At 37.3% G+C, this 9,840-nt stretch overlaps 1 protein-coding gene across 1 annotated transcript; it reads left to right on the top strand.

The window, feature by feature from the left end:
* The first annotated feature begins 322 nt into the window (after positions 1-322).
* On the top strand, positions 323-9,045 carry LOC142617008 (ABC transporter B family member 19). Its single transcript, XM_075789720.1, has 10 exons — positions 323-960; positions 1,067-1,121; positions 1,567-1,742; positions 2,364-2,564; positions 2,973-3,232; positions 3,320-3,636; positions 3,729-3,952; positions 4,078-4,897; positions 5,083-5,324; positions 7,611-9,045. The coding sequence occupies exons 1-10, from the start codon at positions 715-717 to the stop codon at positions 8,817-8,819; spliced, it is 3,750 nt and encodes a 1,249-aa protein (XP_075645835.1). The 5' UTR covers positions 323-714; the 3' UTR covers positions 8,820-9,045.
* Positions 9,046-9,840: the final 795 nt, after the last annotated feature.

The following is a 9,840-nucleotide window of genomic DNA, read 5'->3' as shown; positions in this document are numbered from 1 at the left end:
TCATTTTCCTTACAGAAACAGAACCAATTTGTGTCAAATTAGTCTGTTCCCATTTTCCTCTCTTTCTCATTCTTTGTTTTTATTTTTATTTAAAATTTAAATAAATAACATGCAGCATCCGAATAAAATAAAATTTTATGAAGCACGAAAAGCAATGCAAGTATGCAACACAAGCAGTAATGTAGGACCCAACATAGTTAATCAGATGATTCCCTTCCTCTAACATGGACAAAAGTTGCATGTTATTATTTACAGCCACAGTTAAGCCCTCCTCTATAAAATATATACAATTCACTCATACACACATGACACCCCTCTCTCTCTCTCTCTCTCTATTCCACACTCATTTTCTCCACTTCTTTTGACTATATGGTCCAACAGTCCAACTCATTCCAGACACTTTGCACACACTCTCTCATTCTAAGTTCTAACTCACTTTCTCTTTGCTTTTCCTCCCCGGCAAACGAGTCTTTGAGGTGAGGGAGTGTGTGATAAAACCAAAAACGACATTGACACTTCTCGAGACAGAAACTCAGAATACTTGAAAAGCCAAACATCATTGACTCCACAAACTTAAGCTTAATAGCTCACCTTAGATCTCTGTCTCAATGAAAATTCACCACTAGTCGCTGCTTCACAAACTTTTTTTTTTTTCTCTCTCTCTCTCTCTCCCATTTCAAAGACTTGGTTTTTGAGCTAGTAGCTGCAAAAAAAATGGCTGAGGCTACAGAACCAAAATCACTGCCTGAGGCTGAGAAGAAGAAAGAGCAAAGCCTACCCTTTTACCAGCTCTTCTCTTTTGCAGACAAATATGATTGGATGCTCATGTTTGCCGGTAGCTTGGGAGCCATTATTCATGGCTCTTCCATGCCATTTTTCTTCCTTCTTTTTGGTGAAATGGTTAATGGGTTCGGCAAAAACCAATCAGATTTGAAGACAATGACTGAAGAAGTCGCAAAGGTATTAACAACCCAATACATCAAACATCACAAAGATCAAACTTTTAAACTTGCTATTTCACAATTAGCTCAGATCTAAGATCTTTCATTTTTGTATCTCTTTGCAGTATGCACTCTATTTTGTGTACCTTGGCCTTGTTGTCTGCTTATCATCCTATGCAGGTACGTGTAATTTATTATCATCGTTATTATTGTATATGAATGGTCTATTTCTTTTTTTGTTTACTAGTTTTTGATCTTGTTTTATTGTCTGGTCTTGAAGGGGAAAGAGAGAGATCACATATACACATTACACACCTGTTGGACCATAGTTCTTATTAAACACGACTCGTGTAGCTAGTTCACATCGGGCCGGTGGGTTCGACCCACGTGGTCCGTGGACTGGTCCCTATTCACCTGTCAATCTCACTTTACTTCCATTCATGAATCTCTCTCTTTCACTTTTAAAAAATTTTGTTATTTTTTTTTTCTGCCCTTATCATTTATCTATAACTTTGAGTCACACACATCCCTATCACTTTTGTGACACATTTAATTCAACCAATCTCGCTAAATTGATCAAACTGTAACAAGTTTTGGTTTGGTTTGGTTTTTTGTTTTTTAACAGAGATTGCATGCTGGATGTACACTGGAGAAAGACAAGTGAGCACACTGAGGAAGAAGTATTTGGAAGCAGTGCTAAGACAAGATGTGGGGTTCTTTGACACTGATGCAAGGACTGGGGATATAGTTTTTAGTGTGTCCACGGACACACTTCTAGTCCAAGATGCAATTAGTGAAAAGGTTTTGCCAATTTTACCATATAGTCTTTGTTTCTTTACCTATTTATTTACTTACTTCTGTTTTTGTTTTTATTCTCCCTCTATTAATGGAAGTTAGCTTCATTTTTATCTGTAACGACCGTATTGAAGAAATCTAGTATCCGGGTTGGCGTTATACATTGCAATATGGTTGGTGACCCATTAATGCGGGCCCCGTGGCGGATTCTAGCATGTTGGTGGCACATGTTAGCAAGTCTGAGTTATCTTGCGCCAGCCTTTTTTTTGTTCTTGGACTTTTGTGAATTCTGATTTCTGGATTTTAATTTCCTTAATTAATTGGTTTTAATTAAAGTCAAAGGCTTACTAATTGCTAGTAATCCAGTATAACAAAAAATGTTATGGAAATTAAGAAAATATATACAACAATAACTAAGCCTTAATCAGGGTCTGTTATATGTATAATTTTTTTTCGTTCTTTTCTATCTGATATCACAATTATTCATGATTGTATTCCTTTATTTATTTATTTTTTAAAACTAAAATTTACCCTCAAGATCAACCTTCACAAAAGAGTTAAATTCCTTTTTTTTCTTTGAATGAATTTTTGACACTTTTGTTTACTACTGTGTTTCTTGAATTTCAGGTGGGAAACTTCATACATTATCTGTCAACGTTTCTGGCAGGTTTGGTGGTTGGTTTTGTATCAGCATGGAGGCTAGCATTGCTAAGTGTGGCAGTGATACCAGGAATTGCTTTTGCTGGGGGCTTATACGCCTATACACTCACAGGCCTCACTTCAAAGAGCCGCGAATCCTATGCCAATGCTGGTATTATTGCCGAGCAGGTAAGGTTTTACATTTCATTTGAGTTTCTGTTATACTAAATAGCAAGGAAGGCTTTGGTTTGGTATGCCAATGAAATGATGTTCTATCATGTGCAACACTCATAAAGGTTACTATTTGTTTTTTCTTTTTAATCATTGAAAAACTAGTTGACTTTTTAAAGCTCTTATGCCTACCATGACTAATTTTATGTCAAACTTTTTACACCTTGGTTTGATGATGTTCCAAGATTAATTGTTGAAAGAATCTTCAATTATTCATAAAAAGAAATAAGGAAAAAAGAAAAGAAAAGAAATCACAATAACATAAAGATTGTATTATCTTCACAACATTGGTTTATAGTAAAAAGCTTACAAGGTGCATGGGATAATTCTTTACTGGCCTTCTAAATCTTTATACTATCTCCATAGGCCATCGCACAAGTTCGGACGGTTTACTCGTATGTTGGTGAGAGCAAGGCCTTAAATTCGTACTCAGATGCAATACAGAACACTTTGAAGCTTGGGTACAAGGCTGGAATGGCCAAAGGTCTGGGGCTAGGATGTACCTATGGAATAGCATGCATGTCATGGGCACTTGTTTTCTGGTATGCTGGTGTATTTATCAGGAATGGACAGACTGATGGAGGGAAGGCATTCACAGCAATTTTCTCTGCAATTGTGGGGGGCATGTAAGTCCTCAAACTAAAGCACTGTTATTGTACAACTATGGACACAAACTTTAGTTTAAATTATAATTCAATAATTGGTCATTACAGGAGTTTGGGTCAATCATTTTCAAATCTTGGGGCATTTAGCAAAGGTAAAACAGCTGGATACAAGTTGATGGAGATTATCAAGCAAAAGCCTTCCATAGTTCAAGACCCCTTAGATGGGAAGTGCTTGGCTGAGGTTAATGGCAATATAGAATTCAAGGATGTAACTTTCAGCTATCCATCAAGACCAGATGTTATAATCTTTCGAAATTTCTCAATATTCTTTCCTGCTGGAAAGACTGTTGCTGTTGTTGGTGGTAGTGGGTCAGGAAAAAGCACTGTTGTCTCTTTGATAGAAAGGTTCTATGATCCTAATCAAGGTAATTAAGAGACATATCATGCGTTACAAGATTGAAAATCTGTCCCATGATAAAATTGATTGTACTGATACTTTTTTTTGTTGGTTTGGCAGGTCAAGTTTTGCTGGACAATGTGGACATAAAGACACTGCAATTGAAATGGTTACGTGACCAGATTGGACTAGTGAACCAAGAACCTGCACTCTTTGCCACAACCATACTTGAGAACATACTCTATGGGAAGCCTGATGCAACAATGGATGAAGTGGAAGCTGCTGCTTCTGCAGCAAATGCTCATAGCTTCATTACCTTGCTTCCTAGTGGATATAACACTCAGGTTGGTGTGTTATTCCAATTAGTTTTAGTTTGGAAAATTTTCAAAGCATGATCACCTTGTTTTAGAATTTCCTATTTGTGTCATGGTTCACCTCACATAATATTAACTTTTCAATCACAAACTAGGTTGGAGAGCGAGGAGTGCAACTCTCTGGTGGCCAAAAGCAGAGAATTGCAATTGCTAGAGCTATGCTTAAAAACCCAAAAATCCTTCTCCTTGATGAAGCAACTAGTGCCCTTGATGCAGGCTCTGAGAGCATTGTTCAGGAAGCATTAGACCGTCTCATGGTTGGTAGAACTACTGTAGTTGTTGCCCATCGCCTCTCCACTATTAGAAATGTGGATTCAATTGCAGTTATACAGCAAGGTCAAGTTGTTGAGACTGGAACACATGAAGAACTAGTTGCCAAAGCTGGGGCCTATGCTTCATTAATCCGATTCCAAGAAATGGTTAGAAATAAAGATTTCTCTAACCCATCAACACACCGTTCACGCTCATCACGACTAAGCCATTCGCTGTCAACAAAGTCTTTAAGCCTCCGGTCTGGAAGCTTAAGAAACCTGAGCTATTCGTATAGTACTGGTGCAGATGGCAGGATAGAGATGATCTCAAATGCTGAAACAGACAAGAGAAATCCAGCCCCTGATGGCTATTTCTGCCGGCTTCTCAAGCTGAATGCTCCTGAATGGCCTTATTCAATTATGGGTGCTATAGGATCTGTGCTTTCTGGTTTTATTGGTCCAACATTTGCTATTGTGATGAGCAATATGATTGAGGTCTTTTACTACAGAAATCCTGCTTCAATGGAACGGAAAACAAAGGAATATGTTTTCATTTACATTGGAGCTGGTCTCTATGCTGTGGGGGCATATTTGATACAGCATTACTTCTTTAGTATTATGGGAGAGAACCTCACCACAAGAGTTAGGAGAATGATGCTTGCAGGTACAAATCTTTGGAATTCCTTTTGCATTTGTAATTACAATTTAATCTATTTTATTGCTATAAAATGCATTGCAAGCCCAACTTGATTCAAGTTCCAAAAATTTGTTCTCTAATCAATATAGTTGCTGTAAATTTTATATATCACTCATGTTTTTGATTCTTATTGGTGTTTCTTTTTTCTTCAGCAATCCTAAGGAATGAAGTTGGGTGGTTTGATGAGGAAGAGCATAATTCAAGTCTTCTTGCAGCACGTCTGGCCACTGATGCTTCTGATGTGAAATCTGCAATTGCTGAGAGGATTTCTGTCATACTCCAGAACATGACCTCACTCCTCACTTCATTCATTGTTGCTTTCATAGTGGAATGGAGGGTCTCCCTTCTCATCCTTGCTACCTTCCCTCTTCTAGTCCTGGCTAACTTTGCTCAGGTAAGCTCAAAGTACTCTCTCAATGCATCAATCCTTGTCACAATATGTGGTCGTCACAGCCTTTTTCTTTTCTTCTTCTCACCAATCAATACCCAAATCATACTAGATTTCAAAAGAGCAATGCACACAAAAATGCTTACAACCTTTTTGAGGTGACAATGACACTACACATTTTACTACACTGATCTTATAAACTGATAAATCACCAATCAAGTCTAACAAACTGATATATCACAATTAAACTACTTTTGATTAGAGCCCTGTCACTTTTATTATTGACCCCACTTTACTTTGTACCAATCAGTACTAATTTTATTGTGCATCAGGTAAAACAGAATTTAGGATTATAAAAAATATTGGTAAAAAATTTGGTGCCTATAAATTTATTGTTTTCAAAATGTGAGCACTACTTTAATGGCTCTGGTCCAAATGCAGCATTGAAATTTAGTCAACTTTTTTCTGGTTTATATTGACCAAATTCCAATAAAGGCATATGGATAACTATTGGTTTTTTAATTTTTATTTTTTACAGTGACAGAGTCTCTGCATCTACATCTACTTTTTAGTTTTTTACACACACCCCCGGAATCTAACTTTACCACATACTAATATTAAACGACAAAAGCTAAAACTACGTGTCAACACAACATACTACATCACTGCACGTGCTTCCTCCAAGTCCGGTTCATTAATATAATATAAGCTCATAAATATCTGTGAAATATATATTTATACCAAAGATTCCATCAATTCCCATGAAAATGGAAAAAATATTAATTCCACTATGAGATTTTTTATTTTTAGCATTGGTTCTTGTAGCTTATTTTTGGAGGGAACGACTCTATGACTATTTTTTCTTGGTTTTCTTGTTATGCTAGTCAAATTAGATCTTGTCTATTTTCTCTACCCAATAATTCTAGTGACTTTTATTTTTTTTATAATTATTTTATGTGACTTTGTTTCTAATCATATATTATAAAACTATAAAAATAATATTGATAATAAATTCATGCAAAAGGAATGTTACTCCAATGGAAGGTTACTCCAATTAAAATTATTCACGAAGTCATAAAAAGTAAATGAAAAATTTGGTGAGGGTATGAGTTTGCCTATATATATATATGTGTGTACATATTTAATTATTTATATTGCACCGACACTGCACTTTGCAGTATGCATCAGTTGGGTGTCTCTGAATTATAAGGTGCTCCATTTTTTCTAGGTGCATGAGCTTTGGTTGCTTTTTTTTACCATCTATGCTAGACACTCTTATGAGACTTCCAAGAAATTCTTGGCCCGTGATCATATATTGTTTAAGATTTCCCTCGTGGCAAATATTATCTTCTTTCTTTTTCACTTGGTTATTTGTGTTTTCATGAGGGTGTCAGGGTGTGACAGTCATGGTAGGGGTATCTAAGAAAATAGTTTCCACCTTTTCTTTATTGTTGACACTTCGGTGCTCCAAACTTAAAATATGGGGGTTCCAGAAATTGGTTCGTTTTTCAAACTGTAGTACTGAGTATTCTGACGGTTTGTCTTGATTGGAACAGTGTTCTAAGTTTTTGCATGCTACAAAAACAGTGAAATGTATATTGTTTGCTTATGGCATGATGTTCCTTGCAAATTTATGTCACTGTCATGTACATGTTTGATATTGGAGGTACCTTATATTCTAGTCCTGCCAAGTTAGGCTGTTTATTTCTTTTGAGTGGGTCCTTTAATGTGAGTTTACACTTTACATCCCACCCTTGAAGTTGTCACTGGAGTGAGTTGTGTGCAAGTAACTGTTACTCACAAGATGACTTAACATGAATTTGCTTATGAAAAACAAAAAGAAACAAGACACGATCCTAATGAGATTGAATTGTAGGACCCATTTGATACTTCTATCCCATTGTTAATCATTTAAGTGACAAATAGGGGGTTGGATTGATCATAAGATGAATATCATTTCAACCAAAAAATAAAAATGATTTTCTTGTTTTAATCTTATGAAATAAATAACCCTAATCATTACTTATAATGACTATTTGGTCAGATTTAGATAATGAGAATCATTAGATGATACCATTGACATTGAAAAATGGTGCTGATATTGTTCTTGTTCTGGTATGGTTTAATTTCATATGATTACCAGAATGTTTTGCTATCTCAATTCCTCAATAGTGTTGTAATAGGAAGAGAAAAACTAATTGTAAAACTTGTTGGATGATGCTAAGTTGAGTTCCATGAAAATCAATTGTACATTTGATGTTAAATTAATTATGTTATTTCTGCATTGAACAGCAACTCTCTCTCAAGGGGTTTGCTGGTGACACAGCAAAGGCCCATGCCAAGACCAGCATGATTGCAGGCGAGGGAGTGAGCAACATCCGAACTGTTGCAGCCTTCAATGCCCAAAACAAGATCCTATTTCTGTTCAGCCACGAACTCCGTATTCCTCAGCTCAGGAGCCTACGTCGCAGCCAATCTGCTGGCATCCTCTTTGGTATCTCTCAGCTTGCTCTTTATGCATCAGAAGCCCTCATTCTTTGGTATGGTGCACACCTTGTTAAAAAAGGCGTCTCCACCTTTTCAAAAGTTATTAAGGTTTTTGTAGTCCTGGTAGTTACAGCCAATTCAGTTGCAGAAACTGTTAGTCTTGCTCCTGAGATTATTAGGGGTGGTGAAGCTGTTGGCTCAGTCTTTTCAATTCTTGACCGTCAAACAAAGATTGACCCAGATGATCCTGAGGCTGAGCCTGTTGAAACGATACGTGGGGAGATTGAACTTAGACATGTTGATTTTGCATACCCTTCAAGACCTGATGTAATGGTGTTTAAAGACCTCAGCCTTAGAATCCGTTCTGGCCAAAGCCAAGCTCTTGTTGGGGCTAGTGGCTCTGGCAAGAGTTCCGTAATTGCATTGATTGAGCGTTTCTATGATCCGGTTGCTGGCAAAGTTATGATTGATGGAAAGGACATTAGGCGGTTGAACTTGCAGTCCCTTAGGCTTAAAATCGGATTGGTACAGCAAGAACCAGCACTTTTTGCAGCTAGCATTTTTGAAAACATTGCCTACGGTAAAGAAGGAGCAACAGAAGCAGAAGTAATTGAAGCAGCTCGTGCTGCTAATGTCCATGGTTTTGTTAGTGGTTTGCCTGATGGTTACAAAACTCCCGTTGGTGAAAGAGGTGTTCAACTCTCTGGTGGACAAAAACAAAGAATTGCAATTGCCAGGGCAGTTCTCAAGGACCCCACAATTCTTCTATTAGATGAAGCCACAAGTGCACTTGATGCTGAATCAGAATGCGTCTTACAAGAAGCACTTGAGAGGCTAATGAGGGGCCGCACCACTGTGCTTGTGGCTCACCGTTTGTCAACTATTAGAGGGGTGGACACTATTGGAGTAGTGCAAGATGGGCGCATTGTAGAACAAGGTAGCCATTCTGAACTAGTAAGCCGAGCTGATGGGGCATATTCTAGACTTTTGCAACTACAGCACCATCACATATGAAATGAGAAGAGTTATGATTGAAGCAACATGGCCTTGTTGGTTGGTAATTATGTTTGGGGTCCCATTAACCTTATGCTTTTCATTTTTAGTTGTAGATATGGGGATGTGGGGTGGGTTTGTATCTTTGAGGACTACTGCTGCATTCCCAATGGAGTAGCATGTAGTAAGTATTATATTTTATCAATATCTATGGTTCACAAGCATGTTATTAATCTGGTTCTTGGTTTGGTGATTCTTACTACTTTGTTAGCTCTCTCTCCTCCTTTTGTAGTTCTATATTACTTTAAAAGCTGACCCCGGAGACCACCTTTCCAGCCTTTGTGAGAAACCTTTTCTTACTCTTGCTTTGCTTAGGCATGTGTTTGCTAATGTGATCTTTTTCAGTTTTTGGGTGACTTAAGGCCCACATGCTTAAACACTAGCACTAGGCAAACTTAATTGTTTAATCAAATGCAGACACATTGATTTGTGGCAGATGGTCTGAATTATTATAAAGCAAGAGCTTGGTGATGAAAGCCTAAGAATATGGTACTGATGGGTTCATGACCCACTTAATGGACATTATGAGGGCCCAACTTTTTGCATTTCATTGAGTGCGCCTGTGAAATATTGGTCACTTTTCTCTGTATCTACTAACTAAATTTGGCTTTACAAAATTTTCCAGCCAATGTTGAAACATTTGCTAGTCAGGACAGCTTCCTCTACACTCGGACTGATCATGATTATTATGTTCACTAAAAAAGTGCCACCTTATGTGTACTTGGTCTGTCAAAGGTAAACAAAGAAGGCTCCATGAAAAGGTTGGTCCCTATAAGTTCCTACCCACTTTACTGTTCCATTCTTTGAGAGATAGCCAGCAAAAGATGGGGGGAAAGTAAGGAGGGCAAGGTGTGGCATTGAAAAAAGGAGAAAGGGGGAAAATGATTCTTTCCATTACTCTTGGAATAGCCTTTCTCTATTTCACTAATCGTAAGGTGAATATGATATTATGCAATTTAAAATAAATCATCATTTTTTTTAC

Source organism: Castanea sativa, chromosome 1 (genome assembly GCF_040712315.1).
Source record: "Castanea sativa cultivar Marrone di Chiusa Pesio chromosome 1, ASM4071231v1".
Lineage (NCBI taxonomy): Eukaryota > Viridiplantae > Streptophyta > Magnoliopsida > Fagales > Fagaceae > Castanea > Castanea sativa.
The sequence above is the reverse complement of the archived record's forward strand: the minus strand, read 5'-3'. Positions and strand labels throughout refer to the sequence as shown.

Coding starts and splice junctions, on each gene's coding strand:
- LOC142617008 (XM_075789720.1), top strand. CDS start 715: ATGGCTGAGGCTACAGAACCAAAATCACTGCCTGAGGCTGAGAAGAAG. Junction 961..1,066: donor TGACTGAAGAAGTCGCAAAG/GTATTAACAACC, acceptor ATCTCTTTGCAG/TATGCACTCTATTTTGTGTA. Junction 1,743..2,363: donor AAGATGCAATTAGTGAAAAG/GTTTTGCCAATT, acceptor CTTGAATTTCAG/GTGGGAAACTTCATACATTA.